This window comes from Centruroides vittatus, unplaced genomic scaffold (assembly GCF_030686945.1).
Source record: "Centruroides vittatus isolate TY-2023 unplaced genomic scaffold, ASM3068694v2 contig_876, whole genome shotgun sequence".
Lineage (NCBI taxonomy): Eukaryota > Metazoa > Arthropoda > Arachnida > Scorpiones > Buthidae > Centruroides > Centruroides vittatus.
In genome coordinates this window covers 79,664-107,424 of record NW_027122568.1, presented here as the reverse complement: position 1 = coordinate 107,424, position 27,761 = coordinate 79,664, and the positions used below count along the sequence as shown (strand labels likewise).

Here is a 27,761-nt window from a genome sequence, read left to right as displayed (position 1 = left end):
AGAGATGAGAAATTTTTAGTGATTTGTTTTGCTTCATTATTGTTTGGCCTTATCTTGCAGGCTGGACATCTCGTACAAACGTAACAAATTCTCTTTGTATAGACGAAATTCCTCTGAAAGACTCTTGATTTGCTACTGTTTAAAGAGACATCAAAACTGATGTTTCTGCTTGCCCATCGAAGTGATGGTCGCCCAGTTTTTTCTCCAGTGGCCTAGATAATAGCTCTAGAATAAGCTGAATTAAAAATAAATTCGAAAAGTAATATCAAATATAATAAAAATAATACGAACGAGATTAAAAATTACAGCACAGTGTCACAGTTGGTAAAGAAAGCTCTTTTGCTAATAAAATCTTGTGCCGATGTTCTACAAGTATAATTTTAGAAAGGATCACTGTACTTATTTTATTTAATTTGTTCATTACAGCTTTACCGAATGTCACTTTATTTCAAGTATTTTTCCTTTCTAATTAGATTTATCAATTGGATTTCCTTAAAAGTGATCTCCAAATCTCCTGTTACTTTCGAACCATAAAATGTACGTACAGTACCTACATATTAGTTACAACTGTAGTGTACAGGAATGTTTCAGAACGATTGATAGGTTCTAGAAAATTGCCCATTTACCGAACACCGCACAAACCCACAAATATTTTGTGTATTTAAAAATGAAAGTTTTCACACTATTTAAATTAATTAACTTTTTACACTTTTTTGTAGCAATTATAAATTTATATTAATAAATCTAATAAATTACAAATCAATACTTTTATTGACTACTATTATTAATTTTATTTATTAAGTATTATTATTAAAGTTTATACTTTATACAAAATATTCAACTTCTAATCAAAGCCAATTATTAAAAAATTTACAATTGAATATTATTTTTTCAGATTAATATGTTTATCTTTATTTGGATTTTTATTGCAACAATCTATCCAACAAATTCTTGGGATGTAACCAGCGATACCTGTGATGATCTACAAATTCGTGAATTAATATTTATGCCAGATTGCATAGTTACCATGAATAATCGAAAGCTTCAAGCAAGATGTGGTATGTACTGTTCTATCCAGAGTTTCTCACCTTACATCGGACATAAACGGTACGCAATTGAAATGACAGTAGGAATGGAAAGCGATAATTTCATTTACAATTTGGACGAAAGAATTTGTTTAAGGCTTGCAAACATGACGATTACAAAATTTCGAGTTTCTCCATATCAAAAGAATAATTATGGTTTAAGATTCACATTGATGACTCCATTATCATCTACATTGTCGAGTATCATAAAAGGAAAAGCTCATATAAATTTTAATAAACGTTCCATGGTTGGAGTCGCTGAAACTCAAGGTAAATGCGATGTGGATTCACCAAATTTTGACTTTATGGCCATTGATGAACATCGAAACTCATCTTGTAAATTAGTTATTCAAGGTATTTATAAAATGATGGTCACCGCAGATTGGATTAAAAAGTTTCCTACATCAATACACGAAATAGCAATGATGTTTAAACAGTTTGATCAGATTTATTTCCTTCACGAAGCAACGATTACAGAATTCTCTGTTTATTTCACGGAAGATGTGAAATCAGTGAAAATATTTTCTGTAGTTCCAAATGTTAATTTACTTAAATTAGATCTTCCAGAAAATCATTTCGATATCATTCGAAATAACGATTTTTCATTTACTCCTACGTTGGAAGTATTAAACATGACGAGAAGTACAATTTATTTAATAGAGGAAAACGCCTTTGACAACCTTCCAGGTTTAAGAATTGTGGATTTTAGCAGAAACCGATTACAGTCTATTCCCGAACCTTTTTATAAATCCCAATTCAGTAATCTGACGTATTTGAATTTAGAAGCTAATAAGCCTTTAAACAAAATGTTTTCTTTGCCAGCGCGATCCAACTCATCCTCGTCTAACCTTAAGATACTCATACTTTCGAAAACGTCTATAGCACACTTGGAAAGAGGATCTTTTGCGTCTTTTTCTCATCTGCGTTATCTTTATCTTAGTGAATGTCATCTCGCATCCATACCCGAAGGCACGTTTGATAACTTGACTTCTCTCGTATCGCTCGATTTATCGCGAAATCGTTTAGAAACGATTGAAGACGATATCTTTGTAGCTCTTCATTCTCTTCAATACCTAAATTTTAGTAGTAACCGTTTCTATTTCGTTCCGCAATCTTCTATCAGTTTTGTTTTCAATCTCACGTTTTTGAATCTGGAAAACAATGCCGTAAAATATCTATCAAATTTTTCTCATTTCAATCTACGATATTTAAACATGAGAAACAATCGTATCAAGGAGTTTACTAATGAGTCAATCGAATTGCCACTGTTAGAAAATCTTGATATTTCTTCTAATCTCATAAGCAACTTTTCTAAAGAATTATTGGAAATTTTACAAAACATCAAATTTGTTAATTTATCATCGAATCCGTTCAATTGCTCGCCTTGCAATCTTTATTATTTGCATATGTGGTTAAATGCCACCGATTATAGAGATTCTGACAGTTTTATTTGCTTTTTTCCGGAGAAAATTTCAAATGAAAAAGTAATGAATCTTCCATCGACATTTGAAGATTGTTTACATTTAGTCATTGATGAAACAATAACAATTGTAATATCTTTATGCAGTACGATATTCGTTATTTTGTTAGTTGCATCGGTGATATATTATTTCCGCTGGAGCATTCGTTATTTGCTGTTTCATTTACAATCGAGAATTTGGTATTTTAAGCAAGAAAAACTAGCTTCTCATCAATACAAATACGACGCTTTTATATCGTTTTCCGATGAGGAAGCGGAATGGGTAGAGAATGAATTGGTGCCTAAACTGGAATCTGAAGAATGGGGATTAAAACTGTGCATCCGGCTTCGCGATTTTACCCTCGGAGAGGAAATCCATCAAAATATTAACGACAAAATAGAAGAGAGTCGTAAAGTTGTAATTCTGTTATCGGACAGTTTTCTGAAGGACAATTGGCGTATGATGGAACTATACTGGGCTCACGACAAGCTATTCGAAGAAAATAGAGATGCGTTAATTTTAGTCAAAATGGAAGAATTAAAAAAAGTGTTAATACCTCGAAGACTTCGTTATTTGTTAAAAACAAGAACTTATTTGTTTTGGTCGACAGATGAAGATGCTCGATCGTTATTCTGGAGTAGATTGAAAGAAGCTATTGCGAAATACAATAATTCAAATAAAATGAAAGAGCTTGTTTAAAACTTTCAACGTTTAACTTTAAATGTAATTTACGTTTATATAACTTTTAAAGCTGTAAAATAACTATGTGTAATACTTTTTAGTATGAAAAAATTTTGATATAAAGAAAAATGAGTTATAATATTTAAATATTTTTGGGATGTTTATGAATTTTATTTGTAACAGTATAGTATTAATTTTCTCTCATGAAAGTTTAATATAATAGAAAGCGAATCATATAAATGTGAAGATATTATAATTATTATTAATTTTAAAGAAAAAATAAAAAAGAAAATATATATATATTGTTATATAATTTTATATAATATAATATATATATACTGTAACATATATATATAATATATATGTTACAGTAAAAACCAGTTTTTAGTTAGAACGCGTTTTAACTAGTTGAAACTAGATTATATTGGATGTCTTTGTTAAAACTCGTTTTGTCTAATTAAAACTAGTTTTAACTCAAATTCATTTTTGACTAGCAGTAAATTCTAGTTATAACAAAGACATCCAGTTTAAACTAGTTTCAACTAGTTAAAACGCGTCCTAACTAAAAACTGGTTTTTACTGTAACATATATATATTATTATGTAAAAATTCTGTATGTGTATGTGTATGTGTATGTGTGTTTGAGTGTGTTGTCTGTCGATGCCTATTTTGCATTATATCTGAGGACTGTATAAATCAAAAGTTTTGAAATTTGGCAGGTGTATTTCTATATGTGTTGCAGTGGGCTCAAACTTAATGAAAATTTCAGTCGTTATTGGCATTTACAATTTCTTTAAAAAGTCAGTCCTGTCTTCACAAATAATTCTTTTGCCATTTTATAATACAGTGCTTAATATAAAATTAATTTTTTATAAAATCTCATAGAGTTATGTGTTGCACCATCTGTGTTTATAAATAACGAGTGTCGAAAAGTCGTGCAAGAGCCTCTCAGCTTTTTAAATTAATCAGTAGATAATAGCCAATTGTATGTTTTTATTTATTATTGCAAAGAAGAGGAAGGCATCATAATATGATGAAATGTGCTTAAACTCGTATAATTTTATCATGTTAGATAGCTTTTCCTTTTCCTTCTAAATGAAAATTCAGTGATAGAATTGCAGAGTAACTAGCGATAAATTATATTTAAATTTTTAAAATATTTTACTAACATGTCGATAATTTTAATAAACTATTATAAATAATTGTGAAAGAAGTAACTTTATTTACGAAATTTCCCCGTAAATTATTGGTAGTTTGAGATGTTTATTCATCATTATAATTTGAGAAGGATACGAATTTCGGTTTAAATCGTTGATTTTTATGAACTAAAAACGTGTCACAGCATAAAGTGAAACAAAATATAAGAAAATATTCAAGTTCTTTTTTCTGAGAAGGAAGGAAAATTCTATCGCGCTTTCCCACTAATAATCCATAATAGAAATTTTTACTTCAAATTAAAATAGATTTTTAAGATAGAATAAAATAAAATTTATAAATTGTATCGAGGAAAAAACATCATTAAATTTTGTGTATCTTCATTATAATTATTTAATAATTAAAATCCTTTAAAATACAGTTTGTTAAAATTACTCTTATAATTTTGTGATTATAAAGTCAAGTTATTTTGCATTTTGTTCAATTTTATTAACACGTGATTAAAATTTATCAAATTTAAATTCAAATAAAACACAAAAGCCAGGAATAAGTACAATTCGGTTAACTTCTTAAAATTAAGAAATAAATATTAATTTATCAGGTAGTTTCTGTACGTTCTATTAATTATATGTAATTATTTCCTTTGCATAAAAGTGACGAAACACAGAAGTTTAAAAGGATATTGTGTTTAGAATTGTCTCATTCTTGAATAATATTGTTTTAAATAGGCTTATACAGAATTGAAGACAATATGAATGCCGTTGAAAGTCACTTGGAAAGTTTTATGCGTGTAAGTATTTGCTGTATTATTTAATAAACATTAACCAAAAACAAACGCGAATTTATCAAAACGTAAAATAAGATTTATCAAAAGTTATCTGTTAATCAAAAAACAAATTGTTTTAATTAAATTTTTTCGAGCTTTAAGTATAAGGATTACCCAATTGTAAAGTGAACACGTGCATATTTCAACATGCAAAGTAGCGATTGGTGGGCCACTTTTCGGGCGGATAAGCTCGAAAAGTGGAAGTACGGGCTGTACAAAGTATTGGTGGGAATAGATTTTATCTCCAGTAATTGGCTGATTGAATTTAGTTATGATGGAAGCGTCCAGAATTGAACAACTTAGAATGAATTAGTTAATTCATTGTAAATTAAAGTCGTGTGCTAGAAGCGTTATTTATTATTTTAGTGATAGACGAGTTACAACTCGCACTACAACTTTCACATTATCGGACTTCTCAAGAAAGGTTTGCGAGGGACTACTATTCATGTCGGATGATGATGTCAAGGATAAATTCGAAAAATTTTTTTTACCAGCAGGCACCAGAATTCTATGCGAAAGACATCGATCTGCTTCTGAGATGATGGGATATTTGCCTAAATAAACGTGGAGATTTCTTATAGATTCGTAATAAATGTTTATCAGTTCTGACATGTGTCCACTTTTCATTCGGGCAATTCTTATACTTTGAATCCTTCGTGAAAAATTAAATCATTGTTATTTTTTAACAATGATTGCACTAATGTACTGATAATTTAACAATAACTATAAAAAACTAAATTAATTTAATTGAGTTATGTTTTGGTATGAATAAAAATTTTAAAAATCATATAATTTTTTTTACAATATTTGGGATTTTTAGCTATTTTCATTTACAAAAATATTTCATTTAAATAAAAACATATTAATAAATAAATATTAAAAATTGCATAAAGGAAGCTTTTTATTCTTTTATTTTTACTCAAATAACAAATTGTTTTGAGGTTCGTTAATATTTCTGTACTAGTCTATTTCATTATGTGAATTTTTAATTATATTTTATTTAAAATAGTGTTGTAAAAGTTGAAAAATACAAGCCAATTTTAAGTCGTGTTAATTATTTTTTCGTTTTACTTAATTGCCGATGAATTTCTCCGACAGCTGGCGTAATAAATAAATAGATTTTTCATAAATTAAATCAAAAAACACCACTATTGTTCGATTCTATGTGAAAGTTATAATGCTAGCCACAAAATTTTAAAAATATAAAAATCGTAAAGAGTAATATGTTTACAGATCACCAGTGCAGTGGCGCGTTATCCTATGGGCATAAAGGGCAATTGCTTGGGACCCCCACCAACACGGGGCTCCAAACCAATCTTTTATAAGAAAATATTTCCCCCAAAAATTCTCCGAAGAAAATGTCTGAAGTCAACACAATATGGGGCACCCTAATTCAACTTTGCCTGGACGCCCATAAAGTTATAATGTGCCACTGTTTCTAGTGTCGGTTTCTGCGTGATCTAGTGATATCGTCTATTCTACCACAGTTGTGCAGTTTCAACTGTTTTATGATAAGAATCACTAATTATATGTGCCTATTATTAATAGTAAATTACAATATGTTTACTATCTTGTATCTTAATCTTCGTTGTTCTGTTTTAATATACAAAATAATATAATACATAATATTTTAATAAAAAAAACAAGGTAGGTTACTGTATAATTGCATTATTCTTGTTAACTACAGTACATATACGATTCCCGGTAGGAGACTGTACACAAACCTAATTGTTTAGTTATTGCTTAAACATATTCTTTAGTGATCTCACTATTATTTTATAGTGTGTAATTGGAGTTTATATTGTTTAATATCATGCTAAACCGTCGATTGATCAGTAAATAGGATTCTTAAGGGCTTTACTGTCTTTGAGGTTATAGGATAAACCAGAAAAGAGTAAGACTTTTTCTTATAAGAAATATTGGAAAACATCTCCCGAAATCCAAATTCTTGCTATTTCTATCGTTTTCAGGAACGTATTATATTTGGATAACGTGATATATGTTCGATAATAATTAATAAATTTTACTATTCTAACATTTTTCAATATGCAATATTACTATTTACTATATTAATATATGTAAATATTTTCTTTTTCAGATAAATATGTTTATCTTTACTTTGCTCCTGATTGTGGCAATTTACCCAACAAATTGTTGGGATGTAACCAGCGATACTTGCGATGATCTAAAAATTCATGAATTAATATTTTTGCCAAATTGCAAACTTTCTATGAATAGCCAAAAGCTTCAAGCAAGTTGTGGCATCTATTGTTATATCGACAGTATCTCACCTTACGTTGGGCATAAACGATACGCAATTGAAACAAGAATAGGAATGGAAAGTGAAAACTTTATTTACAATTTGGACGAAAGAATTTGTTTAAGGCTTGCAAACATGACGATTACAAAATTTCGAGTTTCTCCATATCAAAAGAATAATTATGGTTTAAGATTCCCATTGTTGCCTCCATTATCATCCGCATTGTCGAGTATCATAAAAGGAAAAGCTCATATAAATTTTAATAAACGTTCCATGATTGGAGTCGCTGAAACTCAAGGTAAATGCGATGTGGATTCACCAAATTTTGACTTTATGGCCATTGATGAACATCGAAACGCATCGTGTAAATTAGCTATTCAAGGTATTTATAAAATGTTTCTCACCGCAAATTGGATTAAAAAGTTTCCAACATCGAAACAAGAAGTAGCATTAGCTTATGAAGCATTAAATAAAATTTATTTTATTCGCGAAGCAACAATTACAGAATTCTCTTTTTATTTAACGCAAGATGTGAAATCAGTGAAAATATTTTCTGTAGTTCCGAATCTTAATTTCCTTAAATTAGAACTTCCAGAAAATCATTTCGATATCATTCGAAATAACGATTTTTCATTTACTCCTACGTTGGAAGTATTCAACATGACGAGAAGTACAATTTATTTAATAGAGGAAAACGCCTTTGACAACCTTCCAGGTTTAAGAATTGTGGATTTTAGCAGAAACCGATTACAGTCTATTCCCGAACCTTTTTATAAATCCCAATTCAGTAATCTGACGTATTTGAATTTAGAAGCTAATAAGCCTTTAAACAAAATGTTTTCTTTGCCAGCGCGATCCAACTCATCCTCGTCTAACCTTAAGATACTCATACTTTCGAAAACGTCTATAACACACTTGGAAAGAGGATCTTTTGCGTCTTTTTCTCATCTGCGTTATCTTTATCTTAGTGAATGCCATCTCGCATCCATACCCGAAGGCACGTTTGATAACTTGACTTCTCTCGTATCGCTCGATTTATCGCGAAATCGTTTAGAAACGATTGAAGACGATATCTTTGTAGCTCTTCATTCTCTTCAATACCTAAATTTTAGTAGTAACCGTTTCTATTTCGTTCCGCAATCTTCTATCAGTTTTGTTTTCAATCTCACGTTTTTGAATCTGGAAAACAATGCCGTAAAATATCTATCAAATTTTTCTCATTTCAATCTACGATATTTAAACATGAGAAACAATCGTATCAAAGGGTTTACTAACGAGTCAATCGAATTGCCACTGTTAGAAAATCTTGATATTTCTTCTAATCTCATAAGTAACTTTTCTAAAGAATTGTTAGAAATTTTACAAAACATCAAATTTGTTAATTTATCATCGAATCCGTTCAATTGCTCGCCTTGCAATCTTTATTATTTGCATATGTGGTTAAATGCCACCGATTATAGAGATTCTGACAGTTTTATTTGCTTTCTTCCGGAGAAACTTTCAAATGAAAAAGTAATGAATCTTTCATCGACATTTGAAGATTGTTTACATTTAGTCATTGATGAAACAATAACAATTGTAATATCTTTATGCAGTACGATATTCGTTATTTTGTTAGTTGCATCGGTGATATATTATTTCCGCTGGAGCATTCGTTATTTGCTGTTTCATTTACAATCGAGAATTTGGTATTTTAAGCAAGAAAAACTAGCTTCTCATCAATACAAATACGACGCCTTTATATCGTTTTCCGATGAGGAAACGGAATGGGTAGAGAATGAATTGGTGCCTAAACTGGAATCTGAAGAATGGGGACTAAAACTGTGCATCCGGCTTCGCGATTTTACCCTCGGAGAGGAAATCCATCAAAATATTAACGACAAAATAGAAGAGAGTCGTAAAGTTGTAATTCTGTTATCGGACAGTTTTCTGAAGGACAATTGGCGTATGATGGAACTATACTGGGCTCACGACAAGCTATTCGAAGAAAATAGAGATGCGTTAATTTTAGTCAAAATGGAAGAATTAAAAAAAGTGTTAATACCTCGAAGACTTCGTTATTTGTTAAAAACAAGAACTTATTTGTTTTGGTCGACAGATGAAGATGCTCGATCGTTATTCTGGAGTAGATTGAAAGAAGCTATTGCGAAATACAATAATTCAAATAAAATGAAAGAGCTTGTTTAAAACTTTCAACGTTTAACTTTAAATGTAATTTACGTTTATATAACTTTGTAAAGCTGTCGAAAGTATATTTAATGACTTAGTTTAAAACATTTGTAATATATAAAATGTGTTGACTTACCATGCACTTTATAACTATTTCTGTATATGATTTTTATGATTATTAGTAATGAATTTTATTGGAATATGCATTTCATGTATTTGTAGCTTTTTTCATTTATCTCTTTTCTTATCTGTAAGCTAATTTGGTAGAAAATGTTATTAATCTTGTTTGCAATATGTAAAGTACGAAGGTAATCCCAAAAGTAAGGTCTTTTATTTTTTTTTAGAAATACAAAGAAACGTTTATTTTCAATAATGTTTACATTATTTTAAAGGTTGAACATTTATCTATTTTTCTACATAATCGCCATTCCGGTCCATTCATTTTTGAAGGCGCTGTGGCAGTTTTTGTATGACCATGTCATACCATCTCGTTGCCACGTCGTGTTAAACCGATTGAAATTCATCGTCAATTGACAGAAGTGTATGGCGAGTTGTGCATAAGGGATGTCTGCAAGTGGTGTAGGGAGTTTTCAGCTGGTCGTACTGGAATTTACGACGAAGAAAGAAGCGGGAGACCGTCAATTTCGGACGAGACAGTCGTGAACGTTGAGCAAACCATGCGTGAAGATCGGCGGATCACTCTGGATGTACTCTGCATTTTGGTTCCTGGGGTTTCCCGAATTCATAGGATTTTAACGGAAAAGCTGCAATATCGGAAGGTATGCGCAAGACGGGTCCCGCGACTTGGCGGCGAGCTCGTATGACATGGGCATACAAAAACTGCCAGAGCGCCTACAAAAATGCATCGACCAAAATGGTGATTATGTAGGAAAATAGAGAAAAATGTTCAACCGTTAAAATGATGTAAACATTATTAAAAATAAACGTTTCTTTGTATTTCTAAAAAATAGGAGACCTTACTTAACCTTGTATTTGAATATCAAAATTATTTATTTGCGTGGAACTTTCAAGCATTATTTAACGATCTTTAATATCGTACCCAAGCTTTGGCTCGATATCATATCACATTTAGTAATAGCATGTTTAGATTTAGTGGGAACTGAAATTTGAAGTTGTGGGAAGCTTATCTACGACCCGGTAACAGTGCCATTTATACCCAAAAGTTGTTTAGTGTCACGTTTCTGAACGTGTCGAACTGCAAACGGCCGTATTACAGAGATTGTACTGTACAGTACATTAATTACAGGGCCATCGAGAGGGTGAGCTGGGAATCTTCTCCTGGCTCTCTTCTCCTTCTTCTGGAGAAAACTTGGGAACCTGCGATTTCTGCCTCTATAAATTAATATTATTTTTGCTAACAAAAATAAAATCTTTAAACTGCTTTTTATTAACAAACATTCTGCAAACTTCTAGTTCGTTTGTTCAAAAAAGACACGGCAAAAGGCCTGCACTACCTCCAAATCCCATACAATCTTTCGACAGCCCTGATTAAATAGTTCTTAGTCAGTTACTTCTTGAAATGAAAACCAATTATTGCATGTGAGCTATCAAAAATTTCACTAACAATAAATAAAGAAACGAGTGATTTCATCTAGGTTTATACGAGAATACGATGTAACGACACCGAATATCTAAATACTGCACTTTTTATAATGATCAGACCGTGAGGGGCTCGGCAATGTTGATCGAGTCTCATGTCTTCTTAATTTTTGACAGGAATCGTTCCACTGCGTAGGAGTATAGTGTTTTTCCTCGTCAACGAATATTTTAATTCTGCATAACTATACTTAAAATTTATATATATTATACAGTACATGATACACACTCTCGTTTATAGAGCCATACTTTCACTTCTCGAGGTCAGAGGCGCTAAGCTCTTGTGAGCCTTCTTTAAAAATACCACAGCCCGAAAAAAACTCTTGTAAATAAATATTCAAAAATTGTTGTGTGGCTGTGTCGGGCACATAGCCGTGTGTTTTACGTGAATACGTGTACGTTAACGGGGAATATTTTCTTTGAGCGCATTATATGTATGTCATAATCATTCCTTAACAGTAAAAAGTCTTTCGGAACTCCATGTTTTATTTACGTTCCCGGCACCACTTCACGCTATCATATAGTGTTTGTGAAGTTCCAAAAACGGGTTAACATTAATTATTTATATTAGAAGAATGTTAAAACGAATGTAGAAAATCGTCCATTGTTAAAAGGGACAAAAGCCGATCAAAGATCGTATTAGACGCGTTAGTCATTTGAAACCGCGACGCATGAAAAAAAGGAGAAAGATGTCGAAAGGCAAAAAGGCCAAATGTAAAATAAAACGCAATAATTGTAATGAGTAATGATAGTAGACGAATGTCCTCCAGTATAGATGGACCTTTGACAAGTCGCTCGTATACGAAATTTAGATCATTAAAATTAGGAAAAAGGGAAAAGTTAATTATAAAAAGGAACTTCATATCAAAGCATTGAATTTCAAAAATCTCTCAGACTAGACAACAATAAGGAAAATATGAGCGCAAGTTTCAAAGTTCCATCAATTCTTTCCATCCTGAGTAAACGGAGGGTGTCAAGTAGATTTGTCGAGGTGGTTCTTTCTCGTGACTCGAACAGGGGTCGTTTTTCGCTTGGAAACAAGCGAGGGACCAATCGAGAAGAGAGAAAGGAAGGACGTGGAGCCAATCAACATGAACAATACGAAAAAAAGAGATTGAAGTAATCGCCGAATTGGAAGGACAAGAGACTTTTCCGAGAGGTTTCAAGGGAGACAAGAGGTGTTCCAAGATGTCCATCGAAAGGTCCGCCGACGCCAACCGACGAGTCGCTGCACCTGCCGCTGCCCCGGGGCCTTCTATCGAGCGACGATAGGAAACACATCGGCACAAAAACGTTCGAACGTTCACCTTTGTAACGATCTGTGTATAGTGTGAGTTGTTTTATATTTAAATAAACGGGTTTCTTTGTGAGACACTTATTGTCTGTGTCATCCTCCCTCACACCCACACGCGAACGACCCTAGACCATCCTGTCGCGGGATTAACGATCCCCCCTAAAGGTCGGCGAACTTACATGTTTTATGGGTATCACTGGATTGCACTTGAGAAGCCCTTTCCGACCGTATACAATTTCTATATTTTGATTTGGCTTTTCGACGAGTATAGGCCGATATTGTATTAAGTTTTCTTAATTTTTAACTTTAACACCATATATATTCACCATAACTATTCCACATTAATGTTTTGTGTACGCAATCGATAAATATTGACGAGAGCTGTAAATTGAAACTCAAACGAGCGTCGTAGCTTCTCCAAGTCAAAATGCATATTAAACGGAAAGTATGTGACGCGGCGAAACGACCTCAAAATGGCGGCGCTTCCCCCTCCGCCGCGCGCGATGCATCACGGTCCCCACTCAACGTAATGAATTCTTTGATCCTTTAACTATCGAATGGTGTAATTAAATTTTGGATGTAGATGATAGATATGTAGCGGCGATGCCAAACTGTATTCCCCGATTTTGTTATCATCAGTTTTCTGCATTGCCTCCCACTACAGAAGCAAATTTAAAGACGTATTCACGTCAATAAAAAAAGTTATTTCTTTTACAAATATATGTTTATTTTTTATTAATTCTTTAGTAACGAAATAAAAACAAAAGCCTCACACGAATCAGAAACTTGGGTGCCTAAATAAAAGTATATTACCTCAGAAAGGGATAATAAATCCCAGTATAAAATATCCTACTATTTAATGTCTAAACGTATTCAACAATTAATGATGATTATTTTTGTATTATCTTTGTAAACGATCTGAAAACCGATTCTCTTATCAAAGTTTATAGTTTATTCGAAAAATAATTTTCTACTAGCAAAAAAGCTAGTAGAAAATTATTTTTCGAATAAACTACAGTATAAACTTTGATAAGAGAATACGTTTGTACCAGTGCCAGAGCGTTTCAGGGCGGCGCCCTAATATTTATTTTTAAAGCAGGGTGAAGCCCTTGTACTTTTTGAACATCTAGGTTAGACTTTATGTAGAGTACCTTGGCGAAAAAAAACTGAGAAAAATTACTTCTTGCACAGCTTTTTTTCGCTGATTGTGTTTAGCGCATTTAAACCGTCTTGCAGATATTGCGCCACAAAGTTGCACTTTGTCCATACGAAACTTCATAGAAGATAGCGCCTCAAATTCAAACAGTGGCCATAATTCAAATTTTGTAATTTACGACTACGTCCTTGATCTGTACCCAATTACATGGAAATGAACGTCTATAGGAATAACTGATACTATTCAATTATAGAACTTGTGTCATGTTGGATTGTTGACTATTTATGTGACAATGCGCGAAGCGCCCCCTATGCTTCGGCACCACGGGACTGAAGGGTCAACACAGCGTTTGCGATTACAATTTTGTCAGGACTGATACCACTGTGTCTTCAAGGTAGACACAGAAACCTAGATGGCCGCTAATTTCGTTTTTTTTTTTTTTTTTTTTCGCGCGAGCGGAAAATTTCGTTTATTAAGCTAGTTCTACAAAATGGTTATTATCTCATATTTAAATCTTAAAGCGTCTTCGCGAGATCTAAGTTGGAGAGAGAGAGCTTACACATAAGTTCTATAGATACCTGGTAAGGGATCTGAACGGATAGAAGAACTGTTGGAGTTCACTTGGATGGAAGGAGTTCTCTTTTCCAAGAAGTTACTTTAAAGGAGTTCACTTATTCCCTTGAAGGCGTTCACTTTTTGAAGAAGTCATTTTAATTAAAGGAATTCACTTATTCAAGGTGTTCACTCTAGACCATCGGACCATCAACCTTTTTTTGACTAGGAACCACTTTGATTTCATTGTTGTTAGCAGGGACCACAAGGTTTAAGAAAAATAAACTGTGTAAATCTAAAAATAAACTTTAATCAAAACTTTTAACATAAGTAATCGTTAAACTCGAGAGTAACATGCTTTAACAGTACTATTATAATAGAAAACATAATCTGCAAACTTGCAAACTGAATTTAATTTTTTAGTAAAAATTAAATTCAGTTAAATTATTATTCCCATGTTTGATATAAACTGAATTTAATTTTTTAGTAAAAATTAAATTCAGTTTATATCAACATGGGAATAATAATTTAAAATGAATAAGTTTTAAATCTTTTGCGGACAATATTTTAGCTCTTGCGGACCACTGGTTGGAAACCGCTGCTCTAGACGGAGGAGGATCCCGGAGGTATCCGAGCGAGGGGCAACTCGGTGAGGACGAACTACGGATTTCTCTCGTGGACGAACCTGTTGTCGTCATCAGTCATTGTCTTTTATTGAGGGTCCTCCTTCTTTTCCCCCTTGCTCTTTTTTTGGCAAAGTTGCAGCGCCTGTCCAATAACAATTTCTTGTCGCCAAGTTCCTAGTGACACATTCGATGTATCATCTTGAAAGGGAAGTGACTCCACAGAGGGATAAAATCATATCCTTTACAATTTTAACAATCGTGAGGAAAATTATAGCAAATTATTTAATTAAATTTTCAGCGGAAAAAATCTTTTTTCCTCAAGTCTGATCTCTCACATTTATTTTGTAGCAAACTTTCGTGTTATGTTGTTTCCACGTCATAACATCTTGAAAAGATTAATTTATTTTAAAGGTCAAGTACGATTTCGCAACCAGTGAGGCTCGTGAAGCATTACCGTGTTAAACTAACAAAACCTTCATGAATAATGTTCTGTCAGAAATTTGACTGACTGAGGCTCTAAATCGAAAGTATTTGAACTCATGTTTTGAATTTATTAATGCTATAAATTTGGATGAAAATATATGTGATGCGTATTATCATATCATTCAATACAGTAAATGACAGGAAATAAAAAAGGATTGAATTAGGAATCTATGGACGACAACTCATTACTTTCAAAATTTTATATTTTGATTGTTTTCTGCTGCAGGTATGATGTATTGCTTTTAATTCCCAGACATGCGAGAATGCTTCTCTTATTTTTTAATTTAATATCAGTTATTTACTTTTATTAATTCTAAACGGTTATAACTACAGTAGTGTTCTCAATTGACTTTACGAGAGAATATACGAGTATAGTGTTTTCCAATTAGCTTAATCATACTTTTAATTTATTGTTATATTTATAATTGTAAAAACTTTTCTGTACACATTCTGTATTCTATGGAATGTACTATACTGTACTGTACATAAATATCTGTTTTACTATACCATAAAATATATAAAAGAAAATATTATGTTCTATACATACTTACACTGAGCTTAACTGTACGAAGCTCTGGAAAAGGATAGCCTTTGGAGGAAAAAGAAAAACTATATATATAATTATGGCCTGTATTAAAATAGTTTTAAGAAACCTTGAAGAAGATACTTCATAATAGTGATTTAAAATCAATCAATCATTCTTCTTAATGTTTCATTACTATGATTAAAACACTATAATATTTCGTATTATTCCTGCAAATACTTATAACTGATATAATATACGAACAGCGATATTCTATTTAAAAGAAAAATTATGAATAAAATTAACTTGCAATTAGATATATGCTTATTATATCAAAAGTCAGTGTAAGTTGGTAATTAATTCAAAATTCTTACAAATTTTGTATTTGATTTTTACACTTAACAAAATACATCAAAATGTAAGTGATTTATTTTAATTAATACTTATTTAATTGCTATAATGTACTAGAAAGTACGTGCTGGGGTTTAGTCAAAACGGTTGTAACTTAAAAATTTCAAATTACATCATTTCACATGTTTTTTTAAAGGATTTTTTAATGCTAAGTCGAACAATAAAATTAGATTTGAAATTAAATTAATCATTCAAATCGGAAAAAGCTTTATTTACTAGAATCTATTAAAATTTCTAATAATAAAATGTTTTTCACGAAAATTTTCTTTATAATAATCGGATATTTTAGAGAAACATTGGGAATCCTATTTATCATGAGATGTTTATCAGGATATGAAAAAATCCAACAACCAGATGCTTAACTTTACCGGCAACATTTGGTAGCGCCATTTATGATATTTTGTTTTAAACCTTTTTATATTTTAAACTATTAAATGGCAAAAAGTTTAATTTTCAGGATAGGGATGGGTATTGTAAATGCTAATAACGAATAAAATCGTCATTAAGTTTGACCCTAATGAAAATATATACAACCTCCTTTATCTCACCACTCCCTCGACCTTTAATCACTAAAATTTAACAGAATCAATCCCCCTAATAAACAAACCACCCTGCAAAATTTCAGAAATTTTCGACAAAACGCATAGGAGTTATTAAGCTTCAAACAGGATGAACAGATTCGCGCCCCCACATGCGCACTAACATCCATACATACAGAAATTACCCTGAATTTTTTTGCATTTTTCGATGTTTCAAGATCGCCTGAGTTCAAAAATGTAAAATTATGAAGGGAGGTCATTTTTTGACCGATCGCCATACTTTCCTTCTGTTATATATTACTCCGGGAAAGTAAAAACATACACAAGGTTTGTCATATTAAGCTTATTTATGTACTGTACAATTAAATCTAAACATTAATTCGTAGGTTATTTAATTCAATATTTATTGTGAAAGCTGAAGATAATTTATATTTTACATTTCAGTTGCTAAACTTGTTTGCAAACTAAAAACATGTATTGTCATCAGGAATACATGCGTATGCAAAGTTTCGAGTAGATCGAAAATTATTCAATAGTATGGGGTGAAAATTGAGTTACTTTATCGGGACAGACAAAGTAAGATAATAAAAAAAAGTGACCAGGGCCGAAGGGAGAGTGGATCGTAAAGTTAAACTCTCGGATAGACACGATACTAAAATGGGTGTCGCAGATCGTCGTTGTACAGTACATTGCCGAGACTTTCCTGGTTGTTATATATAACAGAGGGAAAATATGACGATCGGCAAAAACATGACCTCTGAAGATTTCTACATTTTTGAACTCTGAGAGCTTGAAACGTTGAGAAATGCAAAAAAAATTCGGGGTGTTTTCTTGTATACGTGGATGTTAATGTGTGTGTGAGTGGGCACGATTTTATTCACCGACTTTGAAGCTTAATAATAAGTCTTGTGTCATTTGTTAAAATTTTCTGAAATTTTGCACGGAGGTTTGTTTATTGGGGGATTGATGCTATTAAATGTTTGTGGTTAAAGACGGAGGGGTGGGGAGATACAGGTGTCGTATGTCATTTCTCGCGATGGGTCGGATTTAATAAAGATTTTACTCGTTATTAGCATATGCAATTTTTTCATAAAACCTATCCTTACCCCAAAATTAACATTTCGTAATAATTAATAAAATATCATAACATGGCGCCACATGCAATTTCAAATGTTTTTGCAGAAAATATTATGCAACTCGTTGATGGATTTTTCATTTTTATAGTTTTCGTTTTACTTTACACATATTAAATAAATATGTTTAAAAGCCTATAAATGTAAACTTCATTAACGTAATCTGATTAAACTAAAATACCACAGACCTACAATCATACAGATCAACTCTGCTGATTACATCTTATTATCTCACGTTAACTAATCAATGTTTTAAAATAGCAAAAATGGCTAACCTATATCCTTTTCATAGCGCAACGAATTCCGACTAACCGGAGAGACACTAATATAATGGTTTCTGGTCAAATAACCGAGAGAATTTTATATTCTTAATTATATTGGCTGCCTCCCCGCTACCAATTAAAAGTCAAAAAAAATTAAAAATCTTTTACACCAATACTAAATTTACGTTATTTCCTCCTAAAGACGATAAGCAATGACTACACGGATTATTCTTTCTCTGAGGATATTAATGAAATTTTCTCTAGAATGTTCCTCGTTCGAAGGATGTTAAGGTTAGTAATCTTCTTATTTAAAATGTTCATTGTAATATATAGATATTAAAACATAAAATATGAATATTTTAAGAAATATACACCAATACACTACGTATACAGAAATGTGATCAAATTGACTTTGTCTGTAATCTCGCACATTTCTTAATTTTATTTATCGTAATTATGTATAATTTTTGCCTTTTTAGAAAATAAATTTTTCTATAAATATTAAGAATTTTTATATTTATAGAAAAATTTTGCATATTCAAATTAAATAAATGAATATAGTATTTGGTTTATCATTATCATAGTATGCACGTAAATTGAAAGAAAAAATTAAGACAATCGTATTTGAACTTTAAAATGATATACAGTAATATAAACTGAAAATCAGTTTTAGGTATGTTTTTCCTTCTTCCAACTAGTTTATTAGGTACAATATTATAAGATACGGTATTTGGTATCTTACATAGTTTCGAAGTATGAAATGGAACAAATAATTATGTGAAAATTTTAATAAATAACTGTTCGAAAAAAACATTTCAATAAAAAGTCACGTTGTGCCTTAAAGTTCCTTCGCTAATATTGCCCAATGTTCAGCTAAATAATTGTAGGTGCAACAATTTTAAAGCACAAAGTAGAGCTCGAAGCCTTTTTCTGTGACGATGCTTGTTTTCCTGGTTTATTATCACAGTGACATTGCATCATTCAAAACTTCCTGCATTCGTAAATCTATTGAAACTAATTTTATAGCTGCTACATCTACCTTCATATGTCTACATCTTTTTTTCTTAATTTTTCTGTAAATTTACATGTCTGTAAGTAGCGTAAATTAATTATTGATTGAAAAAGTTAATTATTTTTATAATAGTAAAAAATTATTTTAAAAACTTTTGAATAAGATTGAATAAAATTTATTTTATATTTTCAGATGAATATGCTTATAACAGTGTGGATTTTGACTATTACATTGCATTCAACTTATGCTTGGGATATAGAGAGCGATACTTGTGATGAACTCAGTATCATTGATTTAGTACCTCTGCCTGATTGCAGCTTTACATTAAATGATCGAAACTATCTTCAAGTATCTTGTGGTATGTATACTTTCGTAGAAAAAATGACATCAAAAACCAGTTATGTAAGAAGTGCATTGGAATTAACATTTGGACTTGAAAGCGATCAACCATTAAATCATACGAGGAGTAGGGTTTGTTTAAGATTTGCAAATTTAACAATGAATAAATTTCCAGAATCACCAAACAAAAAAGTAAATTACAAAACAAAATTTCCTTTATACGACATCATGGAAAATATATTGGATGGTATAAAAGAAATAAGAATATTTATTAATTTTGTTCAACGTAGAATACTTGCGGTTGGTGATATAATAGGAAAATGCAATCCTAAATTTACAAATCTTCAGTCATTTAAGTTTAAATTTAAACCTAATAATTGCTACTTATTAATTAGGGGTATTATAAAAATGCTTGTTTCTGATGACTGGATTACACCGATAGTCAAGGCTTCGAATGATGAGATATTCGGCACTATTCATAAATTAAATAAAATCTATTTTCTCGATAAAGCAGAAATCACAGATGTATTTATGAGATTTAATAATAGAGTGAATGTATCACAAATATTAAAGTTTGGTTCAAAACTTAATGTCATTAAATTAGCATTACCTGAAAATAATCTTCAAAGCATTCAAAATAACACAATAGCATTTGTTATGCCTAGATTGGAATTATTAAACATGACTGGAAGCAAAATTAATTTTATTCATGCCGATGCATTAGACAAACTTCCAGCTTTAAGAGTTGCAGATTTTAGTAAATGTAAATTACAAACTATCCCAAAACCATTTTACAAATCACGATTTGTTAATTTGACATATTTAAATTTAGAAGAAAATGTGCCCATTGTTGGTAATTTTATGTTGTTTTCTGTGCCATCATCTTCATCCAACCTAAAAATACTTATACTCTCCAAAATATTTATCGCTCATTTAAGTGAAGAATCATTTGATGCTTTCACTAATTTGCAATTCCTTTATCTCGATAGATGCAAAATCAGTTCTCTACCCGATAGAATATTTGCCAATTTAACTGCTCTTATATTTCTTGATTTATCTGGCAATTATTTGGAAAATCTTTCTGGTGACATTTTCTTCTCTTTGCAGTCTCTTCGGCATCTTAATTTAAGTAGAAATCGTCTACAATATATATCCGAACAAACTATTAATGTGGTAAATAATCTTATTACTTTAAATCTCGAAGACAATATCATAAATTCTTTGTCAAACTTTTCTCATTCCAATCTTAAGTATTTAAATTTGAGAAAAAATCGAATTAATAATGTTATTGGTGATATAAACTCTCTAAATTTCTCCTCCTTGCACAGTCTTGATCTATCATCTAATACTCTGAGTTACATCTCCAAAGAAATGATTGATAATTTTCTAAACATTGAATTTGTTAATTTATCATCTAACCCATTTAACTGTACGCCTTGCAATGTTTACTATCTGCAGATGTGGTTGAAAGCTACCGATTATAGAGATTCAGATCTTTTTATTTGTTCTATTCCTGCAGAACAATATCGCAAGAAAGTGATTAGCATTAATTCTGAGTATGAAGATTGCTTAGATTCAAATGTTAATGTAATTACTAACATTGTGATTTCTGTAATCTGTGTTTTGTGTATTTTGTCATTAATTATGTTCTTTGCTTATTACCATCGTTGGTACATTCGTTACTTACTGTTTCGTGTAATATCAGCTATTTGGAACTACAAACAACAGCGCGAAGCTTCTTGTCCGTACAAGTACGATGCCTTCGTATCGTACTCTGATGCAGAAACGAATTGGGTAGCGAATGAATTGGCACCTAAAATGGAATCTGAAGAATCGGGATTAAAATTGTGCATGCACCAACGTGATTTTGTTGCTGGAAAAGATATCGTTCAAAATATTACTGAGAAAATAGAAGAGAGTCGTAAAGTGGTGATTCTTTTATCGAACAATTTCCTGGAGAGCGATTGGTGTATGATGGAACTGTATTTGGCTCACGACAAGTTATTCGAAGAAAATAGAGATGCATTAATTTTAGTCAAAATGGAAGAATTAAAGAAGATTTTGATTCCTCGCAGACTTCAATATTATTTAAAAACAAGAACTTATTTGTTGTGGCCAACAGAAGAAAATGCTCGATTATTATTCTGGAATCGGTTGGCGGATGCTATCAAGAAACATAACAGTGACAATAAAGAAGTCATGAAAAACATTATATAAAATCAGATAATGTCTGTGTATAATGCTATTTTTAAGTGTAAATATTTTTATTGACACAGAAAAACTGCATTTTTCTATATCAATGAGTTTTAAACTGCAGTTCGGTATTTTTCTGCAAACTGTATGTAATCTAACCATGTATTACGCTACGTTTTATTTAACATGTATCATATGAACATATTTCACTAATCTATCATGCTAAAAATAATTTATTTTTGATTTTTCTCCTTTTAGATTTTTATTTATTAAACAAAACGAACTATTGTTTAGTTTCTTTAATTTTATTCTCATAATATGTAATTAAATGAGACAGAAAAATACACTTCGAATAAATTTTTATCAACTACTCTTATGTTTTGATCGTAACTTTATAAAATATTATGACGATAATTTGCATTTGTAGCATTAATTATCATAAATTAATTTTGCATGTAGAATGTATCAGTTATGAACTGCTTATTAATAGTTTTTGCACGCGTAATATGAAGATATGCTTCTAGTGTCAAATGTATCATTTTTTCATATACACGTTAATGTTAATATATTTTCATCATCATAAATAAATACGGTGTAAAAATATTTTTGTAGTATTGAGTATAAATTTTTCATATAATTTTCTTTGACTTATCAATATTTCACACGTACCAATTGCTTATTCATAAACAAACAAAGAATATAAATATGGATTTATTTTAGTTTGAAGGCATTAAACGCTTTTGTTATCGTTTAAATGTTTTTAAAATAAAATGAAATTATATTTAACTACTGATAGGATGAAATCGGTTGGAAAACATTAATATATCATAATAATCTATTCTTGGAGAGGAAAAGATAAAGATAAGCAAATGAATAAAATTGTTAGGCTCATCTTTCATATTCTCAGTAGAAGATTTTCGTAGCCCTACAATATATACTGTATAAATTTATAGAATTAACGAAACATTTTTAATGTATATTCACTTCCATTCGCTTCCACAAACTATATAGGCCTACCTGTACTTGAAATACCGGCAGCAACGGAAATTACCATCGGTACTTCCATTACTTATATGAAGTTATCATCTTTATGAATTTTAAATCTGCTGTAAAATAAATTTATGAAATGACAATATCGAGAAATAATTTCGAAATCAGGCATTAATATAGTTTAAAGAATAGATTTATTTGTCTCGAATAAACTCAAATCGCACGCAATGTTATGGATTAATACTTCGAAACATTTTTGAGTTTTTGAATATAATTATTTATAAATGCCAAGCTTTTACTAAGATGAATAATCAAAGTTGTTTATTCTGGACAGGAAATACGTATTCATTATTCCACATCCCTGATAATATCTGTCCGGGATGCCAGAAATTCCGGTTTTCCCGAAATTACAAGTATCAAAAGGAAAAAATAAATTGCAATTTTTGAATTAGATTCTGTTGTAAAAATTTAAGTAAACGTTTTGTTTTAATAATTTCGACTGTCGACTTTCCCATTTTAATTTTCGATCAAGAAGAATAAAAAATACCGTAGATGTAACAATAGCAACTCGGGAGCTCAAACTGCTCTTCGATGTAATGAATGAGTGTGAGTTGAATTAGTTCTTCCCCTTATGCAACAACACAAACCGAAAATTGGGCAATTGCGTAGGGTCAAATCGATCTGAATCCAATCAGGAAAATTGATTTTAAAACAAAACAAAACGTAAACTTTATTAATTTCTGATATTTTTAGAATCAAAACAGTATCTAAACTTAAATTAGTTTATTCATTTCGAAACTGACATGATTTTCGTAAGCGGATGTCTTACATCGGAAACGTGATTAATTATTGTTGTTAGTCATTAACATAGAAAAACTAAACTATTGAAATTAATTAAAGATAAGTTATCATATTCCAATTTTATATATATATTATTTAGCCATAAAATTTTTAACATTATAAAAATTTGCGTTTACAAGCAAACATCTGTGGGGCAGATTAAAATGTTATTTGTTTCTCCGCCTTGATGAGAATGGTAATATAATTTTTTTTTTTTTTTTTTTTTTTTCTATTCCAGAGCTATATTGGAAGGTAGAGAATTGAAAATGTGTTTACAATTGGGTTTATATTGGTTATACCAGTCATTACAATTGTGTTAGTCTGAAGCATAGACACTGAAATAATGATAGGTGAATAAGTTGAAAGCATACGTTTGCACTATTCACATCAAATGACTGCTGCTTTTACACGTTTAATACCTTTTAAATTTTTGAAACTGTTCGTCATTTCTTCATAATCCAGCCAACACTCATCCGTACTGATGTGTGTGTTAAAATTAGGAAAAGAGAAAGAAACTATTGGAATGCCGGCGACTGTAGTTCTAATATGTCACTCTACTGATACTTCTGATTATTGTATAAATATTAATTGAAATTAATGTTTAATGTTTCGAAATTCAAACGTACAGTACGTATAGGAAAAAAACACAACACAAGAGACTCTATACAGCAGTAAGTTGACCACGTGACTAAAAGGCGCCCTGGCCTGTCTTTCTCGTTGGCCTCAATTAGAGATTGCAATCCAGCAGTGTTTTCAATCCAGCTGGATTTTTGCAGGACCAACATCATTCCAGCTGGATCCAGCGCGGATGCATTTTTGGTGCAATAAAGTGTTATCTATCTATTTATCCAGCAATTTATGTTTTTTTTTTTTTTAAGAAATAAAACATTTTTATTTAAATTCTTAAGAAACTTTTATTATTTAGACTGGTCACTATAAATCAGTAAAACTTCTTACACATTTAGGTAGTAAACTTAACTTTGGTTCGGTTTAACACTTGAGATAGAGATAATTAACTTTAAATGTTTAGTTAGATTATAATTATAATGTAGTCTTTAAGTTAAATAATAGAAAAGGTAATTCTACTAATTAATTTACATTAATATACTGGCTGACCCGGCAAACGTTGTTTTGCCATATAAATTATTTCTAGGTAATTTCTAGCTGACCCGGCCACGCGTTGTTGTGGCTCAAAATGTATCTATTATAAATGTATAACACTTCCCCCGTGGGGGGAATTTCAAAAAATCCCTTCTTAGTGTACATTCTCTTGTACACTAAGAAGGGATTTTAGGGTATGTCTACGTACATAGGGTATGTCTACGGATTAGGGTATGTCTACGTACTCTATTAAAACGCAATCAAAAACGCATCTAAAATAGTAGAATAAAAGCCGAGTTCTTCACAGTAAGCCTTAATCCCGTCACTTTTCCCGCTGGGGAATATCGAAAAATCCCTTTTTAGTGTATATTCTGTTGACGTAACTTATTAAAACGCAATCAAAAACGCAATAAACCGCATGTAAAATAGTATAATAGAAGCCGACTTCTTCACGGTAAGCCTTAATCCCGTCCATCTCCCCCCACTGAGAGGAAATTTCGACATGTATATTATATAAAAACACGTGCGTATTCGAATGCAACGTTGTGTCGAAATTTCAAAGGAATCGGTAGGAACAAACGAACGTTATATTTTATTTATATAGATAGATAGAAAATGATCTGCTTCAGTCCATTCTCACAGAAAAGCATAATGCCTCACAGAAAAGCAAACTTAGGTCGTCGGAAGTTAGCGCCATCTGTTGGACATAAAAGCCTTAATCCATATATAAATATATTTTTGAAAGGGGGAAATGGTGTAGGGGTATGAAAAATAGGTAGTAGCCGATTCTCAGACCTACTGAATATGCATATAAAATTTGGTAAAAATCGGTAAAGCCGTTTCGGAGGAGTAAGGTAACTAACATTGTGACACGAGAATTTTATATATAAGACTAGCTGACCCGGCCACGTGTTGTTGTGGCTCAAAATGTATCTATTATAAATGTATAACACTTCCCCCGTGGGGAGAATTTCAAAAAATCCCTTCTTAGTGTACATTCTCTTGACGTACCCTATTAAAACGCAATCAAAAACGCATCTAAAATAGTATAATAAAAGCAGAGTTCTTCACAGTAAGCCTTAATCCCGTCATTTTTCCCGCTGGGGAATATCGAAAAATCCCTTTTTAGTGTATATTCTGTTGACGTAACCTATTAAAACGCAATTAAAAACGCAAAAAACCGCATGTAAAATAGTATAATAGAAGCCGACTTCTTCACGGTAAGCCTTAATCCCGTCCATCTCCCCCCACTGGGGGGAATTTCGACATGTATATTATATAAAAAACACGTGCGTATTCGAATGCAACGTTGTGTCAAAATTTCAAAGGAATCGGTAGGAACAAACAAACGTTATATTTTATTTATATAGATAGATAGAAAATGATCTGCTTCAGTCCATTCTCACAGAAAAGCATAATGCCTCACAGAAAAGCAAACTTAGGTCGTCGGAAGTTAGCGCCATCTGTTGGAGATAAAAGCCTTAATCCATATATAAATATATTTTTGAAAGGGGGAAATGGTGTAGGGGTATGAAAAATAGATAGTAGCCGATTCTCAGACCTACTGAATATGCATATAAAATTTGGTAAAAATCGGTAGAGCCGTTTCGGAGGAGTACGGTAACTAACATTGTGACACGAGAATTTTATATATAAGATTATAATAATGTAAGGACGGATAATCAGTGGCTATCAGTCTTATAAGTTTTCTTATATAGGCTCTACATGTAAGTCTGTAGTTATTTATAACTAATTTAATTATTCATGTTAGTAAAGTAGTGAGTAAGTAATTAGTAGTTAGTAATTATTATCACAATCAAGAATCAAATACATTCATATTATCATATATCTAAGATACTGATAATCATTCATTTAATTAACTATTTAACTAACTAGGTAGTCACAGTTTCTTACTAATTTTCACAATAAATTTGCCTAGCCTAGCCCACTAACCACTTATAGAATAAAAGTTAAAAACTCTTACTTAATAGAATTAGAGTAGAAGTTTTAAAATATTAGTCTTGTCTTGAATAAAGTATTTTAAAGGATTAAATACAATTAAATCAGTCACTTCTGTTATTTATTTTTAATTTTCTGGAAGTAGGATCACAAGAAACAAATGGTATTGATGGTGTTGTCTCCCAACCTACTTCTTAATGAACTGCATATATATCCCGCTGCGGAGAAGGCCCTTTCTGCCTCTACGTTAGATGGTTTCAGGCAGCGCCGTAACTAGCCTTTTATGCGCCCGGTGCGAGCATCTGTAACTACGCACCAAAACTATGACCCAAAACTTGGTCCAGGTAATTTCTGCGTCCCCAGGGTCTACTCCCAGTGCCTGGGCACTGCTGGCACCGCCCTAGTTACGGCACTGGTTTCAAGATCAAATAATCATAAATCGTTCCGTCACGTGATTCATTGAAGTCACAACCGACCGTAAATTAGAATTATGCACCAGGACTATGAGAGGAGTTACTTATTTTATTTAGCGCGAAGACACTTTATTTAGCGAGAGCGCAAAGTCAACTGGCAATTAGATCAGCAGAGGCAAAAGGGTGGGAGGTGCAGTGTAGAGAGGGGGTGTAGCACTTGTCGCACTGAACGGCAACGTCACTTTCGCCGCCGAGCGATAGCGCACGTAACAAAGCGGCAATGCGACAACGTAGACTTTTGCGGCATTATTTAGAAAGTAAATCGAGTATTTGCGGATCCGCAGCGCTGGATCCAACACCTGGTGCTGGATCCAGCAGGCCGAAGAATGCGCTGGATCCAACTGGATTGCTGGATGAGGGATCCAGCAATTGCAATTCCTAGCCTCAATGTGTTAGCAGAAAACGTCAGTGTAATCTAAATGCAACCTTACTCTCATAATTCATCTGTTATAGTCAATGATTCACAGATCTTAAAGTTAGTGTGATTATTGATAGATTTTAAATGATATATTAGTTAATAAAAACTAATTAACAGCTGAATTTTTTGAGTTGTGATTTTTTACAAACGGTAAGATCATCCGTTTACTTCTTAAAATAAAGTGTCACTCAAATCACTACTTT

At 31.7% G+C, this 27,761-nt stretch overlaps 2 protein-coding genes across 2 annotated transcripts in view; both read left to right on the top strand.

Moving 5' to 3' along the window:
• The window catches only part of LOC136983127 (uncharacterized), a 28,804-nt gene extending 6,836 nt beyond the window's left edge, over nt 1-21,968 (top strand). Inside the window, exons 2-4 of the mRNA XM_067279762.1 lie at nt 7,306-9,644; nt 15,518-15,590; nt 19,438-21,968. Of these exons, the coding sequence (XP_067135863.1) occupies nt 7,306-9,644; nt 15,518-15,590; nt 19,438-21,801 (4,776 nt within the window). The 3' untranslated portion in view covers nt 21,802-21,968. The remainder of the gene's footprint in view (nt 1-7,305; nt 9,645-15,517; nt 15,591-19,437) is intronic.
• LOC136983120 (toll-like receptor 2) lies at nt 902-3,250 on the top strand. The gene has a single exon (XM_067279757.1). The coding sequence runs from the start codon at nt 902-904 to the stop codon at nt 3,242-3,244; it is 2,343 nt and encodes a 780-aa protein (XP_067135858.1). The 3' UTR covers nt 3,245-3,250.
• Nucleotides 21,969-27,761: the final 5,793 nt, after the last annotated feature.